Source organism: Ranitomeya variabilis, chromosome 4, assembly GCF_051348905.1.
Source record: "Ranitomeya variabilis isolate aRanVar5 chromosome 4, aRanVar5.hap1, whole genome shotgun sequence".
Lineage (NCBI taxonomy): Eukaryota > Metazoa > Chordata > Amphibia > Anura > Dendrobatidae > Ranitomeya > Ranitomeya variabilis.
The window spans coordinates 389,188,618-389,207,380 of NC_135235.1; the positions used below are offsets into that span (position 1 = coordinate 389,188,618).

Genomic DNA, 18,763 nt, shown 5'->3' on the forward strand with positions numbered 1-18,763 from the left:
CAACACCATTTCCAGACCACATATTACCACCACTTGGTGACCAAATAGCACATACAAGGGACAAATACCACAACACCATTTCCAGACCACATATTACCACCACATAGTGACTGAATACTACAATACTGATCAGAAATAAAAAAAAAAAACAAAAACACAATACTATCATCATAAGGCTGCCGTCACAGTAGCAGTATTTGGTCAGTATTTTACATCAGTATTTGTAAGCCAAAACCAGGAGTGGAACAATCAGAGGCAAAGTATAATAGAAACATATGCACCACTTCTGTATTTATCACCCACTCCTGGTTTTGGCTTACAAATACTGATGTAAATTACAGACCAAATACTGAATGTGTGACGGCAGCCTAAGTGACATTATACACAGGAGATCTGTACTTAGTATGCAGTGTCTGTGTAGAGGTAATACAGAGATCACTGGTGACATTATACACAGGACCTGTGTATATAGTATACAGTGTATAGTGTCAGTGTATAGGTAACACTGACTCACCAGTGACGTCTCTAGGTGAAGTCCTTCATCTTTCATCCAGCACAGACCGCCGTCACTTCACCAAGCCAGGACTCGTTTCTGCAGGAAATAACACAGTTATCTCGAGCTCCGCTTGCAGAACACATTACTTAATTTTTCACAACTTCTACATTACACCACATGAAGAAAAAAATGCGATATAGTGTCACTCAGCACACTAACAGGACCGCCCCCCCCATTTAAAACAGTGTCCTCAAAAAATAAAATAAATACATCACTGCAGTAATAATATCCCTTAATTAGCCCCTATGGTAATAATATTCCCCACCCTGGCCCCGTTTATCTCATTCCTGGCTCCAGCCATATGTTCTCACATCCTGCCCTCATGAGTATCCATTCTACCCCATATGATCTCCCCATCCTGCCCCATTCTGTCTCCTTCGTATCCATCCTGCCCCATGATCCAATCCTGCCCCATGCCTTTCATTCTGCCCCGTGTCTCCAATCATGTCCCGTGTCTACATTCTGCCCATGCCTCCAGTCCTGCCCCCAGTGTGTCCAGCAATCTGCCCCAGTATGTCCAGCATTGCCCCCAGACAGTGTGTCCAGCAATCTTCCCCAGTATGTCAAGCATATTGCCCCAGTGTGTCCCGCATTTCCCCCAGTGTGTCCAGAAATCTGCCCCAGTGTGTCCAGCATATTACCCCAGAGTGTCCAGCATTGCCCCCAGACAGTGTGTCCAGTAATCTGCCCCAGTGTGTCCAGCATATTACCCCCAGTGTGTCCAGCAATCTGCCCCAGTATGTCCAGCACTGCCCCCAGTGTGTCCAGCAATCTGCCCCAGTGTCCAGCATTGCCCCCAGACAGTGTGTCCAGCAATCTTCCCCAGTATGTCAAGCATATTACCCCCAGGTTGTCCAGCAATCTGCCCCAGTATATCCAGCAATCTGCCCCAGTGTCCAGCACTGCCCCCAGTGTGTCCAGCACTGCCCCCAGTGTGTCCAGCACTGCCCCCAGTGTGTCCAGCAATCTGCCCCCAGTGTGTCCAGCAATCTGCCCCAGTGTCCAGCATTGCTCCAGTGTACAGCATTGCCCCAGTGTGTCCAGCACTGCCCCCGTGTGTCCAGCACTGCCCCCAGTGGGTCTAGCAATCTGCCCCAGTGTCCAGCACTGCCCCCAGTGTGTCCAGCAATCTGCCCCAGTGTCCAGCACTGCCCCCAGTGTGTCCAGCAATCTGCCCCAGTGTCCAGCATTGCCCCCAGTGTGTCCAGCAATCTGCCCCAGTGTCCAGCATTGCCCCCAGTGTGTCCAGCAATCTGCCCCAGTGTCCAGCATTGCCCCCAGTGTGTCCAGCAATCTGCCCCAGTGTCCAGCACTGCCCCCAGTGTGACCAGCAATCTGCCCCAGTGTCCAGCAATCTGCCCCAGTGTCCAGCAATCTGCCCCAGTGTCCAGCATTGCCCCAGTATGTCCAGCACTGCCCCCAGTGTGTCCAGCAATCTGCCCCAGTGTCCAGCACTGCCCCCAGTGTGTCCAGCAATCTGCCCCAGTGTCCAGCATTGCCCCCAGTGTGTCCAGCAATCTGCCCCAGTGTCCAGCATTGCCCCCAGTGTGTCCAGCAATCTGCCCCAGTGTCCAGCATTGCCCCCAGTGTGTCCAGCAATCTGCCCGTGTCCAGCATTTCCCCCAGTGTGTCCAGCAATCTGCCCCAGTGTCCAGCATTGCCCCAGTGTCCAGCACTGCCCCCAGTGTGACCAGCAATCTGCCCCAGTGTCCAGCAATCTGCCCCAGTGTCCAGCATTGCCCCAGTGTCCAGCACTGCCCCCAGTGTGACCAGCAATCTGCCCCAGTGTCCAGCAATCTGCCCCAGTGTCCAGCATTGCCCCAGTGTACAGCACTGCCCCCAGTGTGACCAGCAATCTGCCCCAGTGTCCAGCAATCTGCCCCAGTGTCCAGCATTGCCCCAGTGTACAGCACTGCCCCCAGTGTGACCAGCAATCTGCCCCAGTGTCCAGCATTGCCCCCAGTGTGTCCAGCAATCTATCTGCCCCATTGTCCAGCAATCTGCCCCAGTGTCCAGCATTGCCCCAGTGTACAGCACTGCCCCCAGTGTGACCAGCAATCTGCCCCAGTGTCCAGCATTGCCCCAGTGTACAGCACTGCCCCAGTGTGAAAAGCAATCTGCCCCAGTGTCCAGCACTGCCCCCAGTGTGTCCAGAAATCTATCTGCCCCATTGTCCAGCAATCTGCGCCAGTGTCCAGCATTGCCCCAGTGTACAGCACTGCCCCCAGTGTGACCAGCAATCTTCCCCAGACTTAGCCCCACCCCCCCCGCCGCCGCCGCCCCCGCACCGCGCGCCGGCTTATGTCCTCCTTCAGCCCCCAGTACCCCCGTCCTCATACTCACCTGTCCCACACACTGCACAGCCGTGCCGACATCCCTCGCGCTCTGTCCCGACTCCCGGCGGCGGCGCAGCATCGCATCTGCTTCCTGCTTGTGCGGTCATGTGATACTGTCATTAAGGTCATGAATATGCGCATATTCATGGCCTTAATGAGCGGTACCACGTGACCGCACAAGCAGGACGAGCTGCAGTGCAGACGCCGAGACCATCGCTGGAGCAGGGTCCTGGTGAGTATCGTCTTCAAGGGGGGGCGGGCGGGGGGGGCCCTGGAGCAGTGGGGGCCCTACCAGCAGGTGTCTGTGCCTGGGCCCACCGGAGGATCCTCCGGTTCTCCGGTGGGCCAGTCCGAGCCTGTTTGCATATTAAGGAAAATGTGGTCTCTCTGGAATAAGACATCAGATCTCAGATATCAAAGTATTTATTAAACTTTCTATGACCTGCATGCGCAAATGGCTTAGGAGGATTAATCTTACTGATAGATGCTCTTTAATATTACAAATGGGGATTTAACAGTGAGCCCAGAAACATAGAACCTGTAAATGTAACCTGTACTGTATGTTTTACATAGATTCTATCTTGGAGTGTGAAAAGAATTTTTCAACAGAGCATCAGCAAGGGGGCGTATTAAAGAGAACACTTTATTCATACTGATCAAACCTTGACAGCATGAATCAGACCGCCTGCATTATTGCAGACAAGGATATTTTTCTGTAAGACTTGTCAATCACTGGAACAGGGTAAGGAGGGGGGCGGGTGGAAGTACTGGAGATATCCGTGCCGGACAATACAAAAGGTGACATCAACCCTACAAATATGAACCCCACTTGCCACCACCACAGGGCAAGTGGGAAGAGCGCCAGAATTGGAGCATCTATTATTATTATGTGCCTTTTCTGGGGTGGCTACGGGATGCTATTTTTAGGCTTGGGGGGGGGGGCTACCTTTATGGCCCTTTACCCGCCTGAGAATACCAGCCCCCAGCTGTCTGCTTCAGCTTGGCTGGTTGTCAAAAATGAGGGGACCCCATGCCATTTTTTATTTTTTTTTAAATGATTTATTATTTTATTATTTAAATAGTAAAAGAAAAAAAAATGCGTGGCAAACCCTCCATTCTTGATAACCAGCCATGCTAAAGCTGACAGCTGATGGTTGCAGCCCACAGCTGTCAGTTTTGACAGGCTGGTTATCAAAAATACAGCGGAACCCACACCATTTAAAAAAATATATTATTATTTCTAGCATAGGCTGATGAATACTCCTGTGGTGAATTCCGTTCTCGGGCTCCCTCCTGTGGTCATGAGTGGTACTGTGTGAGTTTGTTCTTGGGCTCCCTCTGGTGGCCTTTAGCGATATGGCTGGTCTTGGCTGGGCTCAGCTGCTTCATTTCCTGCTATGCTGGTCCTATTTAACTCACCTGGACCTTCATTTGTTGCCTGCTGTCGGTGTATTCAGTCCTGATTCTGAGCTCTCCTGAATATTCCTTGTGACCAGTCTCCTGCTGGAGAAGCTAAGTTTGCTTGTTCATTTTGCTCATTATTTCCTTGAAAACGTTTCTCAGTATATGATGAGTTCAGTCCAGCTTGCTTTTATGTGATTTTTCGCTTGCTGGTTAGTTCTGGGGTGCAGAGTGCGCCCTTCACATCGTGAGTCGGTGTGGGGGTTCTTGTATTCTCTGCGTGGTTTATTTTTGATAGGAATCTGTGCGGTCAGTACAAAAACTATCTATTTTCTGTCTATCTAGTGTTAGCGGGCCTCATTTGCTAAACCTGTTTCATTTCTACGTTTGTATTTTCCCCTTAACTCACCGTTATTATTTGTGGGGGGCTGTCAAACTTTGGGGTTATTTCTCTGAGGCAAGTGAGGTCTTTGCTTTCTCTCTAGGGGCCGTCAGTTTCTCAGGCTGTGAAGAGGCGTCTAGGTTTTTAGGTAACGCTCCACGGCTGCCTTTAGTGTGTGTGGATAGGATCAGGATTGCGGTCAGTATAGCTTCCACATCCCCAGAACTTGTCCTAACATTCTGGTTATATGTATCAGGTCAGTTTTGAGATCCTACCACCGGATCATAACAGTACAGCAGGCCACAAAGTGTTAATTCAGCAGAAGAGGGAGAAGAGAAATCCTGAAGTCATTTTTTTTTTTTTTTTCTGCACTGTGTTTAGCTTCTCTCCTCCCCTTAATCTCTGGGTGGTTCTGAATTCAGTTGCAGATATGGACATTCAGAGTCTGTCTTCTAGTGTCGATCATCTCACTGCAAGGGTACAGGGCATTCAGGATTATGTAGTCCGCAGTCCTATGTCAGAGCCTAAAATACCAATTCCTGAGCTGTTCTCCGGAGATAGATCTAGGTTTTTGAACTTTAAGAATAATTGTAAGTTATTCCTTTCTCTGAGACCTCGCTCCTCTGGTGACTCTGTTCAGCAAGTTAAAATTGTTATTTCTTTGTTACGTGGTGACCCTCAAGATTGGGCATTCTCTCTGGCGCCAGGAGATCCTGCATTGCTAAATGTGGATGCGTTTTTTCTGGCGCTTGGATTGCTTTATGAGGAACCAAATCTGGTAGACCAAGCAGAGAAGGTTTTGCTGGCTCTCTCTCAGGGTCAAGATGAAGCAGAGGTTTACTGTCAGAAGTTTAGGAAGTGGTCTGTGCTCACTCAATGGAATGAGTGCGCCCTGGCGGCGATTTTCAGAAAGGGTCTTTCTGAAGCCCTTAAAGATGTTATGGTGGGGTTCCCCACGCCTGCAGGTCTGAATGAGTCAATGTCTTTGGCCATTCAGATTGATCGGCTTTTGCGGGAGCACAAACCTGTGCACCATCTGGCGGTATTTTCTGAGCAGAAGCCTGAGTCTATGCAATGCGACAGGATTCTGACCAGAGTTGAACGGCAAAACCACAGACGTCAGAATGGGTTGTGCTTTTACTGTGGTGATTCTGCTCATGTTATCTCAGTGTTCTAAGCGCACAAAAAGGTTCGCCAAGTCTGTCACCATTGGTACTGTACAACCTAAATTCATTTTGTCTGTTACCTTGATTTGCTCTCTGTCATCCTACTCAGTTATGGCTTTTGTGGATTCAGGTGCCGCCCTGAATTTGATGGATTTGTCATTTGCCAGGCGCTGTGGTTTTATCTTGGAGCCTTTACAATTCCCTATCCCACTAAAGGGAATTGATGCTACGCCATTGGCCAAGAATAAACCTCAGTACTGGACTCAAGTGACCATGTGCATGGCTCCTGCACATCAGGAGGTGATTCGCTTTCTTGTGCTACATAATTTGCATGATGTTGTCGTGTTGGGTCTGCCATGGCTGCAGGCTCATAATCCAGTACTGGATTGGAAAGCAATGTCTGTGTCAAGTTGGGGTTGCCAGGGAATTCATGGCGATGCTCCTTTGGTGTCAATTGCTTCTTCTACTCCTTCTGAAGTCCCTGAATTTTTGTCGGACTACCAGGATGTATTTGATGAGCCCAAATCCAGTGCCCTACCTCCTCATAGGGATTGTGATTGTGCTATAAATCTGATTCCTGGTAGTAAGTTCCCTAAGGGACGACTTTTTAATTTATCTGTACCAGAACATGCCGCTATGCGGAGTTATATAAAGGAGTCCTTGGAGAAGGGGCATATTTGCCCGTCCTCGTCCCCTTTGGGTGCGGGGTTCTTTTTTGTGGCCAAGAAGGATGGTTCTCTGAGACCCTGTATAGATTATCGCCTTCTAAATAACATCACGGTCAAATTTCAGTACCCCTTGCCACTGTTGTCCGATCTGTTTGCCCGAATTAGGGGGGCCAGTTGGTTCACCAAGATAGATCTTCGAGGAGCGTATAATCTTGTGCGTATAAAGCAGGGCGATGAATGGAAAACAGCATTTAATAAGCCCGAAGGCCATTTTGAGTACTTGGTGATGCCTTTTGGGCTTTCTAATGCCCCCTCTGTGTTTCAGTCCTTCATGCACGACATCTTCCGAGAGTATCTGGATAGATTTATGATTGTGTACCTGGATGATATTTTGGTCTTTTCTGATGATTGGGAGTCTCATGTGAAGCAGGTCAGGATGGTATTTCAGGTCCTGCGTGCCAATGCCTTGTTTGTGAAGGGCTCTAAATGTCTCTTCGGAGTACAGAAGGTTTCCTTTTTGGGCTTTATTTTTTCTCCTTCTACTATTGAGATGGATCCAGTCAAGGTCCAGGCTATTCATGACTGGACTCAACCTACATCTGTGAAGAGTCTTCAGAAGTTCTTGGGTTTTGCTAATTTTTACCGTCGCTTCATCACTAATTTTTCTAGTGTGGTTAAGCCTTTGACGGATTTGACCAAGAAGTGTTCTGATGTGACGAATTGGTCTCCTGTGGCCGTGGAGGCCTTTCAGGAGCTGAAACGTCGGTTTTCTTCGGCTCCTGTCTTGCGCCAGCCTGATGTCTCTCTTCCCTTTCAGATCGAGGTTGATGCTTCTGAGATTGGAGCAGGGGCTGTCTTGTCGCAGAGAAGCTCTGATGGCTCTGTGATGAGACCATGTGCTTTCTTTTCAAGAAAGTTTTCGCCTGCCGAGCGGAATTATGATGTTGGTAATCGTGAGTTGTTGGCAATGAAGTGGGCATTTGAGGAGTGGCGACATTGGCTTGAAGGAGCCAAGCATCGTGTGGTGGTCTTGACGGATCACAAGAATTTGACTTATCTCGAGTCTGCCAAACGGTTGAATCCGAGACAGGCTCGATGGTCGCTGTTTTTCTCTCGTTTCGATTTCGTGGTTTCATATCTTCCGGGTTCGAAAAACGTGAAGGCTGATGCCCTTTCTAGGAGTTTTGTACCTGACTCCCCGGAAGTTTCTGAACCGACTGGTGTCCTCAAAGAGGGGGTGATTTTGTCTGCCATCTCTCCTGATCTGCGACGGGTGTTGCAGGAGTTTCAGGTTAATAGACCTGACCGTTGTCCACCGGAGAGACTGTTTGTCCCGGACAGATGGACCAGTAGAGTTATTTCCGAGGTTCATTCTTCGGTGTTGGCGGGTCATCCTGGGATTTTTGGTACCAGGGATTTGGTGGCGAGGTCCTTTTGGTGGCCTTCCTTGTCGCGGGATGTGCATTCCTTTGTGCAGTCCTGTGGGATTTGTGCTCGGGCCAAGCCTAGCTGTTCTCGTGCCAGTGGATTGCTTTTGCCTTTGCCTGTCCCGAAGAGGCCTTGGACGCATATTTCCATGGATTTTATTTCGGATCTTCCTGTCTCTCAGAGGATGTCTGTCATCTGGGTGGTTTGTGATCGTTTTTCTAAAATGGTCCATTTGGTGCCCTTGCCTAAGCTGCCTTCCTCCTCCGATTTGGTGCCACTGTTTTTTCAGAATGTGGTTCGTTTACATGGTATTCCGGAGAACATTGTGTCTGACAGAGGATCCCAGTTTGTGTCCAGATTTTGGCGGTCCTTTTGTGCTAAGATGGGCATTGAATTGTCTTTTTTCGTCGGCCTTCCATCCTCAGACGAATGGCCAAACCGAACGAACTAATCAGACCTTGGAAACTTATTTGAGATGTTTTGTTTCTGCTGATCAGGATGATTGGGTGACTTTTTTGCCATTGGCTGAATTCGCCCTCAATAATCGGGCTAGTTCTGCTACTTTGGTTTCACCTTTCTTTTGCAATTCTGGTTTTCATCCTCGTTTTTCCTCGGTTGAACCCTCTGACTGTCCTGGGGTGGATTCTGTGGTGGATAGGTTGCAGCAGATTTGGAACCATGTGGTGGACAATTTGATGTTGTCCCAAGAGAAGGCTCAGCGCTTTGCTAACCGCCGTCGCTGTGTGGGTCCCCGACTTCGTGTGGGGGATTTGGTATGGTTGTCTTCTCGTTATGTCCCGATGAAGGTTTCCTCTCCTAAGTTCAAGCCTCGTTTCATCGGTCCTTATAAGATATTGGAAATCCTCAAACCTGTGTCATTTCGTTTGGACCTCCCAACATTGTTTGCCATTCATAATGTGTTCCATAGGTCATTGTTGCGGAGGTATGTGGTGCCTGTGATCCCTTCTGTTGATCCTCCTGCTCCTGTCTTGGTCGAGGGGGAGTTGGAGTGTGTGGTGGAGAAGATCTTGGATTCTCGTATTTCGAGACGGAAGCTGCAGTACTTAGTTAAATGGAAGGGCTATGGTCAGGAGGATAATTCCTGGGTTGTCGCCTCCGATGTCCATGTGGCCGATTTGGTTTGTGACTTTCATTCGGCTCGTCCTGATCGGCCTGGGAGCTCTGGTGAGGGTTCGGTGACCCCTCCTCAAGGGGGGGTACTGTGGTGAATTCCGTTCTCGGGCTCTCTCCTGTGGTCATGAGTGGTACTGTGTGAGTTTGTTCTTGGGCTCCCTCTGGTGGCCTTTAGCGATATGGCTGGTCTTGGCTGGGCTCAGCTGCTTCATTTCCTGCTATGCTGGTCCTATTTAACTCACCTGGACCTTCATTTGTTGCCTGCTGTCGGTGTATTCAGTCCTGATTCTGAGCTCTCCTGAATATTCCTTGTGACCAGTCTCCTGCTGGAGAAGCTAAGTTTGCTTGTTCATTTTGCTCATTATTTCCTTGAAAACGTTTCTCAGTATATGATGAGTTCAGTCCAGCTTGCTTTTATGTAATTTTTCACTTGCTGGTTAGTTCTGGGGTGCAGAGTGCGCCCCTCACATCGTGAGTCGGTGTGGGGGTTCTTGTATTCTCTGCGTGGTTTATTTTTGATAGGAATCTGTGCGGTCAGTACAAAAACTATCTATTTTCTGTCTATCTAGTGTTAGCGGGCCTCATTTGCTAAACCTGTTTCATTTCTACGTTTGTATTTTCCCCTTAACTCACTGTTATTATTTGTGGGGGGCTGTCTAAAACTTTGGGGTTATTTCTCTGAGGAAAGTGAGGTCTTTGCTTTCTCTCTAGGGCCAGTCAGTTTCTCAGGCTGTGAAGAGGCGTCTAGGTTTTTAGGTAACGCTCTACGGCTGCCTTTAGTGTGTGTGGATAGGATCAGGATTGCGGTCAGTATAGCTTCCACATCCCCAGAACTTGTCCTAACATTCTGGTTATATGTATCAGGTCAGTTTTGAGATCCTACCACCGGATCATAACATACTCCCATAAGTCGCCGCCTGCTCTCGCTGTTATCAGCGACAGCAGGTGTAGGCTGATGAGAGTAGTAGTCCCATCAGCCGACGCCTGTGACCAGAGGTAACATTTCAACTTCGAACAGGTGAGTGATATTGTTGACTTTTATTTTTGTCTGCGCAGAAGCAGGATGAAGGCAGTGCCCATAGAAAGACGGATAAGATTTCCATAACCGAGTGGGTGCATGGTACACGCGCAGGATTACGGGACCGCAACTGCACGTCACAGGGCAGTGTGATGTGCATGGTAGGGAGGTGCTATTATAATGAAGTCAGGAGGCAGGGATTTCATTAGCATAAAAGATTAAAAGTGCATTTCTCAACATCTACACCACAGCTATGAGGCATACAGGTAAGACTAGTTTAACCATTCTATTACCTGTATGCCCATAGTAATAGCTTAAAAGCGTCACAGGGGTGACAGATTCCCTTTGAGAATTTGAGACAACCCCATTTGAGACAACCCCTTTAACTCTAAAAACTACAGGTGCATCTCACAAAATTAGAATATCATCATAAAGTTAATTTATTTTAGTTCTTCAATACAAAAATACAAAAAGTGAAACTCATTATATAGAGTCACTACAAACAGAGTGATCTATTTCAAGTGTTTATTTCAGTTAATGTTAATGATTATGGCTTACAGCCAATGAAAACCCAAAAAGTCATTATCTCACTAAATTAGAATACTTTATAACACCACCTTGAAAAATGATTTTAAAATCCGCAATGTTGGCGTACTGAAACGTAAGTTCAGTAAATGCAGTCAGTACTTGGTCGGGGCTCCTTTTGCATCAATTACTACATCAATTTGACGTGGCAAAGAGGCGATCAGCCTGTGGCACTGCTCAGGTGTTATGGGAGCCCAGGTTGCTTTGATAGCAGCCTTCAGGTCATCGGCATTGTGGGGTCTGGTGTCTCTTATCGTCCTCTTGACAATACCCCATAGAGAATCCATGGGGCTAAGGTCAGGCGAGTTTGTTGGCCAATCAAGCACAGTGATACTGTTGTTTTTAAACCTGGTGTTATAAAGGTATTAGAATTTACTGAGACAATTACTTTTAGGTTTTCACTGGCTGTAAGCCATAATCACCAATATTAACAGAACTAAACATTCGAAATACATCACTTTATTTGTAATGACTCCATATAATATACGAGTTTCACTTTTTGAATTAAAGAACTGAAATAAATTAACTTTTTGATTATTCTAAATTTTATAGGTCTTTTTAGGACAGAAATATTAAACAATGGTGTTAAAAATACATCAAATCAATGTGACAAGCAACTGGGAATCCAGTGTAACAAAACAAATGGTCCAGATGCTGCAGTATTTAAGAGCAAGGAACATCTCCTCTTACCTGGTGATGTAAGATTCTCCACAATAGTGTCCTCATACTGATCCCTATGTCCTTCTATGTACTCCCACTCCTCCATAGAGAAATGGACAGTGACGTCCTGACACCTTACAGGAATCTAATGCACAGAAAGAAAAACTTAGTGCCAAAAGGGAATGGATTTGTTTAACCATCCTGGCACTGCTGGCAGTCCATAACAAGTCACTGATTTCTACCACACAACCTTCTTCTTATGCTTTATATACAGTCAGCACCTTCACTACAAGCAGAACAATTTAATTTATTATGCAAACTAGGGGGCAGGTCAGTGAGGGATCAGTGACCTGTCAGCAGTCTGCATTATGACTACCTAATCAGAGCACCACATGAAGACCACCCCACAGGCCGCCCTGGAGTGCCGGAGAAAAAACAACCACAAGATGAATTTCATCAACCACGGTATCATTTTAATCAGCATAACGGCGCCGACCTGACAATGTCTGTAGGTTACTGTGCACAATCCAGCTGACAAGTTCCTTTTAAGGACCGAGACACTTTGTACATTAATGACTAGGCTTAATTTTTTAAATCTGACCAGTGTCACTTTATGAGGTAATAACTCTGGACGCTTCAACAGATCCCGCTGATTCAGAGATTATTTTTGTGGCAAAAATTTTGAAAATTTCAAAACTTTTAATTTTTATTCCATTAAAAGCAGAGAGTTATGTCACACAAATAGTTAATAAAAAAAACATTTCCCACATGTCTGCTTTACATCAGCACAATTTTTGAACCAATTTTTTTTTGTTAGGAAGTTATAAAGGTTAAAAGTTGACCAGTGATTTCTCATTTTTACAACAAAACTTTTTTTTTTTTTAATTTTAGGGAGCAAATTATATTTGAAGTGACTTTGAAGGTCCATATGATAGAAAATACCCAAAAGTGGCACCATTCTAAAAACTGCACCCCTCAAAGGTGCTCAAAACCACATCCAAGAAGTTTATTAAACCTTCAGGTGCTTCACGGGAACTCTATCCATATGGAAGGAAAAAATAAACATTTACATTTTTTCAACATTTTTTAACTTAGGACCCAATTTTTTTTATTTTCACAAGGGTAATAGGAGACAATGAACCCCAAAATTTGTTGTGCAATTTCTCCTGAAAACGTCGATACCCCATATGTGGGGGAAAATCTACTGTTTGGGCGCACTGCAGGACTTGGAAGGGAAGGAGCACCATTTGACTGTTTATTGACTGGAATTGAAAATCGGACGCCATGTCGTGTTTGCAGAGCCCCTGATGTACCTAAACTGTGGAAACCCCCCACAAGTGACATAATTTTGTAAACTAGACCCCTCAAGAAACTTATCTAGATGTGTAGTGAGCACCAAGAACCACCAAGTATTTTTCAGAAGATTATAATGTAGAGCCATGAAAATTAAATTCTCACAAAAATGATCTTTTAGCATCTTTTTTTTATTTTCACAAGGGTAACAAGAAAACAAATACAACCCTAAAAATAGTTGTGCAATTTGTCCTGAGTACGCCTATACTGCATGTGTGGAGGAACAAAACTGTTTGGGCACACGGCAGGTCTCGGAAGGGAAGGAGCGAGGATTGACTGTTTGAACACAAAATTGGCTGGAATTAAGATCGGACGCCATGTCACAGTTGGAGGGCCCCTGATGTGCCTAAAAACAGTGGAAACCCCCCACAAGTGACACCATTTTGGAAACTAGACCCCTCAAGGAATTTATCTAGATGTGTAGTGAGAACTTTGAACAACCAAGTGGTTCACAGAAATTTATGATGTAGAGCTAAGAAAATAAAAAAAATAAAATAATTTTTCCAGCAAAAATGTTCTTTTAGCCCCAATTTGTTTTTATTTTCTCAAAGGTAACATGAGGAAATGGACCTCAAAATTTGTTGTGCAATGTCTCAAAAGTGTGCTAATACCCCATGTGTGGGGAAAGCTACTTTTAAGGCATTTTTTTCCCGCAATTTTTTATTTCTTTAAACCAGTTAATTATGTGGGAGATCTCTCTGCGATTGTGGGAGTAATGTTTTACCTCCAACAGTGCTCACCTCTCCAGTCAGCAGCTCAGAAATCAACTTGGTGAGTCCCAGGATCTTCTCATATAATTTTGTCTCATGTATCAGTGTGTGAGGTGGAGACACCCTGATAGGTCCCTGGTTCCTAATCAATGTTTCACGCTCTTCTGCGGCTTTCTTTACTACTACATGATCCTGGCCAAGAAGACAGTGATTTCATTTTATTACTTCTTAAGTAACGTCATGACTTTATTAATAATAGATAGAAGACCTAACAAGCAACATGATTTCCAGAACCCCTCACCTCTCCGGTCAGCAGGTAGATTATCTCTAGGGTGAGGCTTAATATTCTCTCAGTCATCTGCCTTCTGTCCTTCTCCATCCTCAATAGGTCAGCCAGGATAGTAACATTGTTTACTAAAGAAATCCCTAGAAAAATAATTGAAGCAACATTTAATTAAAAAAATATCATATTTTAAGTATGTATGTGAGTAAATGGAGGACAGACAGACTGAGTCCGGCATCAGTATTCTTTCAATATCAAAAACATATCTGAATAAAGCTTCAGCTATGTAGCATCTTACATCATAGATGTATGCAATGCCTTAAGGGGAAGCTGTCAATAGGATCAACCCCCCTAAGCGGCCTATATGAGCGTCTAGGTCCTATGACCTTCATGCCCATATAGATTTCAGTAGGAGCAGCCCTCCTAAGCCAAGATTCATGTAACAACTCTTCTGGCATCATGGCATGGCCTCTCATCTCTCACACTATCTTACCCACTGCTCCAGGTCATGATGTGGTTTCTGTTTCATGGCAGCTCCATATTCTGTGTCTCTGCTCTCTGCATGCTTCCTGGCTGTATGTATAGGGGGGCGGCGCCAGAACTCTCTGGTTCTTATAAGAATCAGGTGCACCTGTCTAATCTGTTCCTGACCAATTACCAAGAGGCCTCCAGTATTTACTGCAGCTCCACCCAGTGGACTGGGCCTGTGCAATGTGTTAGCTCAGTTTGTGTTCTGAGTTTGCCAGGCCTTGCTCTGTGTTACTCCCTCTCTAGAGGCTTTTCTCAGTGTTCTTGCCCTGATCCTGTTGTCTGCCCTCCAGGAGGCAGAATATCCTGGTCCCTGTGTCTTTGTTCGTGTTCCTTGTCTTGTTTCATTACCTTGTCTGTACTTAGTCTTATCTCGGTCTCCTTGTCTGTGGCTTCCTTCCCTGCTGTGTCTTTCCTTGTGTTCTCAGTCTGCTTACACTCCACACTCTTGCGGCTCTGCCTGCTCTGTACCTTTGTGGCTTTACCTCTGCTCCGCACTCCTGCGGTTCTGCTCCGTTCTACTTTGTTCCGCTCCTGCTGCTGCAGTAATCTCTTGCTGCAGCTCCTCTCCGCATTCCTTGCAGTTCTGCTCTGCTTTGCTGCTGCAGAAACCTCTTGCTACAACAGGAGGAAAAAAAGAGGAAAAAACCTCCACTATTCTAGAAAAAACACCACAGAAAAACAGGCAAAGGTGCTTACCTGTCTAGGCCTCAAATCAAATGCACTCTCATGGTGCAGTGGGCCCCAAGTAAAGATGGCGACTACACAGGTGTGGTAATACCAAATGAGACAGCCAGCCTACAATCAGGGATTGGCCGCTGGGCACACCAGTGCAAATAATAATCTGCAGCAATGTTAACACAGATTATTATTTGCACTGGTGTGCCCAGCGGCCAATCCCTGATTGTAGGCTGGCTGTCTCATTTGGTATTACCACACCTGTGTAGTCGCCATCTTTACTTGGGGCCCACTGCACCATAAGAGTGCATTTGATTTGAGGCCTAGACAGGTAAGCACCTTTGCCTGCTTTTCTGTGGTGTTTTTTCTAGAAATCTCTTGCTGCAGTAATCTCTTGCTGCAGCTCCTCTCCATATTCCTTGTGGTTCTGCTCTGCTTAGCTTTTATTGCTGCGCTATCTCTTGCTGCTCTACCGCTCCTATCAGCAGACTTGCGGTTCTCTTCCTGTGTGAACAGGTCCCAACCTGTTCCTTCATTCTCCTTTCCTTCTGGCTTGTTTCCGTACCTGCATCTCCTGTGTGAACAGGTCCCAACCTGTTCCTTCATACCTCATTCCTCTCTGCTTGTTTCCTTTCCTGCACCTCCTGTGTGAACAGGTGCCTACCCGTTCCTCCATACTTCATATCCGTTCCTGCACCTCCTGTGTGAACAGGTCCCTACCTGTTCCTCCATACTACATATCCGTACCTGCACCTCCAGTGTGAACAGATCCCTACCTGTTCCTTCATACACATCAACCAGCCCTGTGTTCTCTGCCATGCCTGCCAGCCCTGTGTTCTCTGCCGTGCCTCTCCCAGCCCTGTGTCTCAGCCGTGCCAGCCTACTCGTCTCAGTCCTGCCTGATGCCCGCACTAATCCTGGTGTTCCTGTCTCCCAAGTGGGATCAGCAGCCACAGCCATACATCACCCTGGAGTAGCACATGGCAGCTGCCTGCTGCACAAGCCTGACCTCACCATGAGAGGCTCCAGTGAAAATCCAGGCAGCTGTCATAGTCACGCCCCTTCCAGGGTAGTCTGGTTTGTGGCACAGTGGGGCCACAAACCCCCCGAGCTCACACCCACCAGTCAGGGTGTGAGCGTGACAGTTTGCACAGGCCATGGCCTCCGCTGTATCCCATGTCCTACCACTCGCAGTGCATGATGAACTTTCTCTCTACCCGTATGAGCAAGCTGAAGAATTTGTTCTGCCCTGTGTCATTCAAATTGAGGAGACCTCGGGCCCAATCACAATTTCAAACGCTCTCTACAATCAACTTCTGGCCTATGAGGAAGAGCACAACCCAGCAGACCCACCTAGGTTCTATGGGAATCAAGAAGAATGCCAAAGCTTCCTGGAACAGTGCTTGCGCTACATCCTGCAGAATGCAGCTTGTTTTCCCTCTGACCAGATTAAGGTGGGCTACATCATGTCCTACCTAGCAGGAGATGCTTTAATATGGATTTGTCCCCTCTGGGAAGCAGGGGATCCTATTGTCATGAACCTCGGGGCCTTCCTGGGGGCCTTCCTGGTGGCCTTCCGTAGAGTCTTTGACAAGCCTCGTCCTGCTGCTCCTGTGAAGTCTTCCCCATCTAGATCCGAGAGGCACTCCAGACAGGCGACACCCGTGAAGAAACCTCCACGTCAAGCCATGACCGTCTGTGACCCTCCAGTTCCTCTACACGCTAAAGCAGCTACTCAAATAGAACCCACAAAGACTGTCAAGAGTGGACTGGCAAAGCACCAGTCTAAGACCAGTCGTAAAAAGGGCTTACTATATTGCTGCGGTTGTGAGGAACACCCGGACGGCCTCTGTCCAAAGGATCTAGAGCTTCAGAACCTTGGGCCAGTAGGAGAGACTGCCCTCGGTGAGAATAACTCCCTTCCGTTAAATGTCTGTGTCTGTTCCGGTGCCTTGTGCGAGCTTCGGCCCTGCAGATATATTCAAGCTGCTAACCAGACGGAGTCAAAGTGTGGTTCCTGTTCCACTGTTCCAGAATCCTGTGAAGGTGTTTGGTGATGGTCGAGCCCTACTTATGAACAGTCCAGTGTCGAAGGGACAACTACAGCTCCTAATTGGAGTATTATATGCGAAGAAATTTGTTTTCCACTTGTTGACCAGTCTCCCCATCAGTCGTTCTGAACCGGATACTCTGCTGCCCGTTCCGGTCCGAAGACCCAGCGTGGTTCTGCGTTTGGAACTATCAAGTCTCCAGAAGTTTCTTGTTCCTAAAATGCAAGATCAATCTACAGTGTTGATATCTTCTCCACCTAATCAGCCGACTATTGAGTCACGGTGTGCTGACCTGTTGTGAATTCCGCTCTTGGGCTCCCTCCGGTGGTTGTAAGTAGCACTTTTGTGAGTTCTGCTCTTGGGCTCCCTCTGGTGGTTTTGAGTGGTATGGCTGCTTCTTGGATTTAGCATCAGCAGCTGCTTCCACTGATCGTCTTTCTGGCTCGGCTATTTTAGTCTGGCCTTATCCCTCAATCAATGCCAGTTGTCAATTGTTCCTGCTTGGAGTCACGGCTCTGGTCTCCGGTGTATAAGAAAGACATAGCTGAACTGGAGCGGGTGCAGAGAAGGGCAACCAAGGTTATTAGAGGACTGGGGGGTCTGCAATACCAAGATAGGTTATTACACTTGGGGCTATTTAGTTTGGAAAAACGAAGACTAAGGGGTGATCTTATGTTAATGTATAAATATATGAGGGGACAGTACAAAGACCTTTCTGCTGATCTTTTTAATCATAGACCGGTGACAGGGACAAGGGGGCATCCTCTACGTCTGGAGGAAAAAAGGTTTAAGCATAATAACAGATGCGGATTCTTTACTGTAAGAGCAGTGAGACTATGGAACTCTCTGCCGTATGATGTTGTAATGAGTGACTCATTGCTTCAATTTAAGAGGGGACTGGATACCTTTCTGGAAAAGTATAATATTACAGGGTATATATATTAGATTCCTTGATAAGGCGTTGATCCAGGGAACTAGTCTGATTGCCGTATGTGGGGTCGGGAAGGAATTTTTTTCCCCATGATGGAGCTTACTCTTACCACATGGGGGTTTTTTGCCTTCCCCTGGATCAACATGTTAGGGCATGCTAGGCTATGGGTTGAACTAGATGGACTTAAAGTCTTCCTTCAACCTTAATAACTATGTAACTATGTAATTTCCCTGACACTCTGACCTGTTCAGCAAAGATAAGTCCTTGCTTGTCCTTTTGCAGTCCTGTTGTTGTGGACTTTATTGTTCAGCACATTCTATGTTTTGCTCATTTGTCCAGCTTATCAGTATGGATCTATTCAGCTAAGCTGGAAGCTCTGGGCAGCAGATTTTGCCCTCCACACCTTTAATCAGGTGTGGAGATTTTTGCATTTCTCTGCGGTGGACTTTTTCTAGTTTTTATTACTGACCGCACAGTGTTCTTTCCTGTACAGTCTATCTAGCTAGAAGTGGCCTCCTTTGCTAAATCCTGTTTCATTCTACGTGTGTCATTTCCTTCTCCACTCACAGTCATTATTTGTGGGGGGCTATCTGTCCTTTGGGGATTTTCTCTGAGGCAAGATAGCTTTCCTGTTTCTACCTTTAGGGGTAGCTAGTTCTCCAGCTGTGACGAGGTGTCCAGGGAGTGACAGGAACATCCCACGGCTACTGCTAGTGTTGTGTTAAGATCAGGAACTGCGGTCAGTATAGTTACCACCTGCTCAGAGCTAGTCGAATGTCGCTCCTAAATTACCAGTCCATAACAGTTCAACTGGCCAAAAATTAGTTGAATTCATCTCAAAAGAAGGAAAAGAAAAAGAGTTCTGAGCCATTTTTTTTTTTCTTTAGTCTGTTTT

General features: G+C 46.6%; 1 protein-coding gene across 3 annotated transcripts in view; it reads right to left on the bottom strand.

The window, feature by feature from the left end:
• LOC143767142 (uncharacterized) overlaps nucleotides 1-18,763 on the bottom strand; it is an 87,815-nt gene that overhangs the window by 16,242 nt on the left and 52,810 nt on the right. For 2 of the 3 annotated variants that reach the window (XM_077255174.1, XM_077255172.1), the window contains exons 3-5: nucleotides 13,699-13,823; nucleotides 13,428-13,589; nucleotides 11,365-11,479 (exon numbers count right to left, since the gene is read on the bottom strand). In XM_077255174.1, coding sequence (XP_077111289.1) covers nucleotides 11,365-11,479; nucleotides 13,428-13,589; nucleotides 13,699-13,776 — 355 coding nt within the window. In that variant the 5' untranslated portion in view covers nucleotides 13,777-13,823. Of the gene's footprint in view, nucleotides 1-11,364; nucleotides 11,480-13,411; nucleotides 13,590-13,698; nucleotides 13,824-18,763 lie in introns of those variants that run through there. The other variant, XM_077255175.1, reaches the window with a different exon arrangement.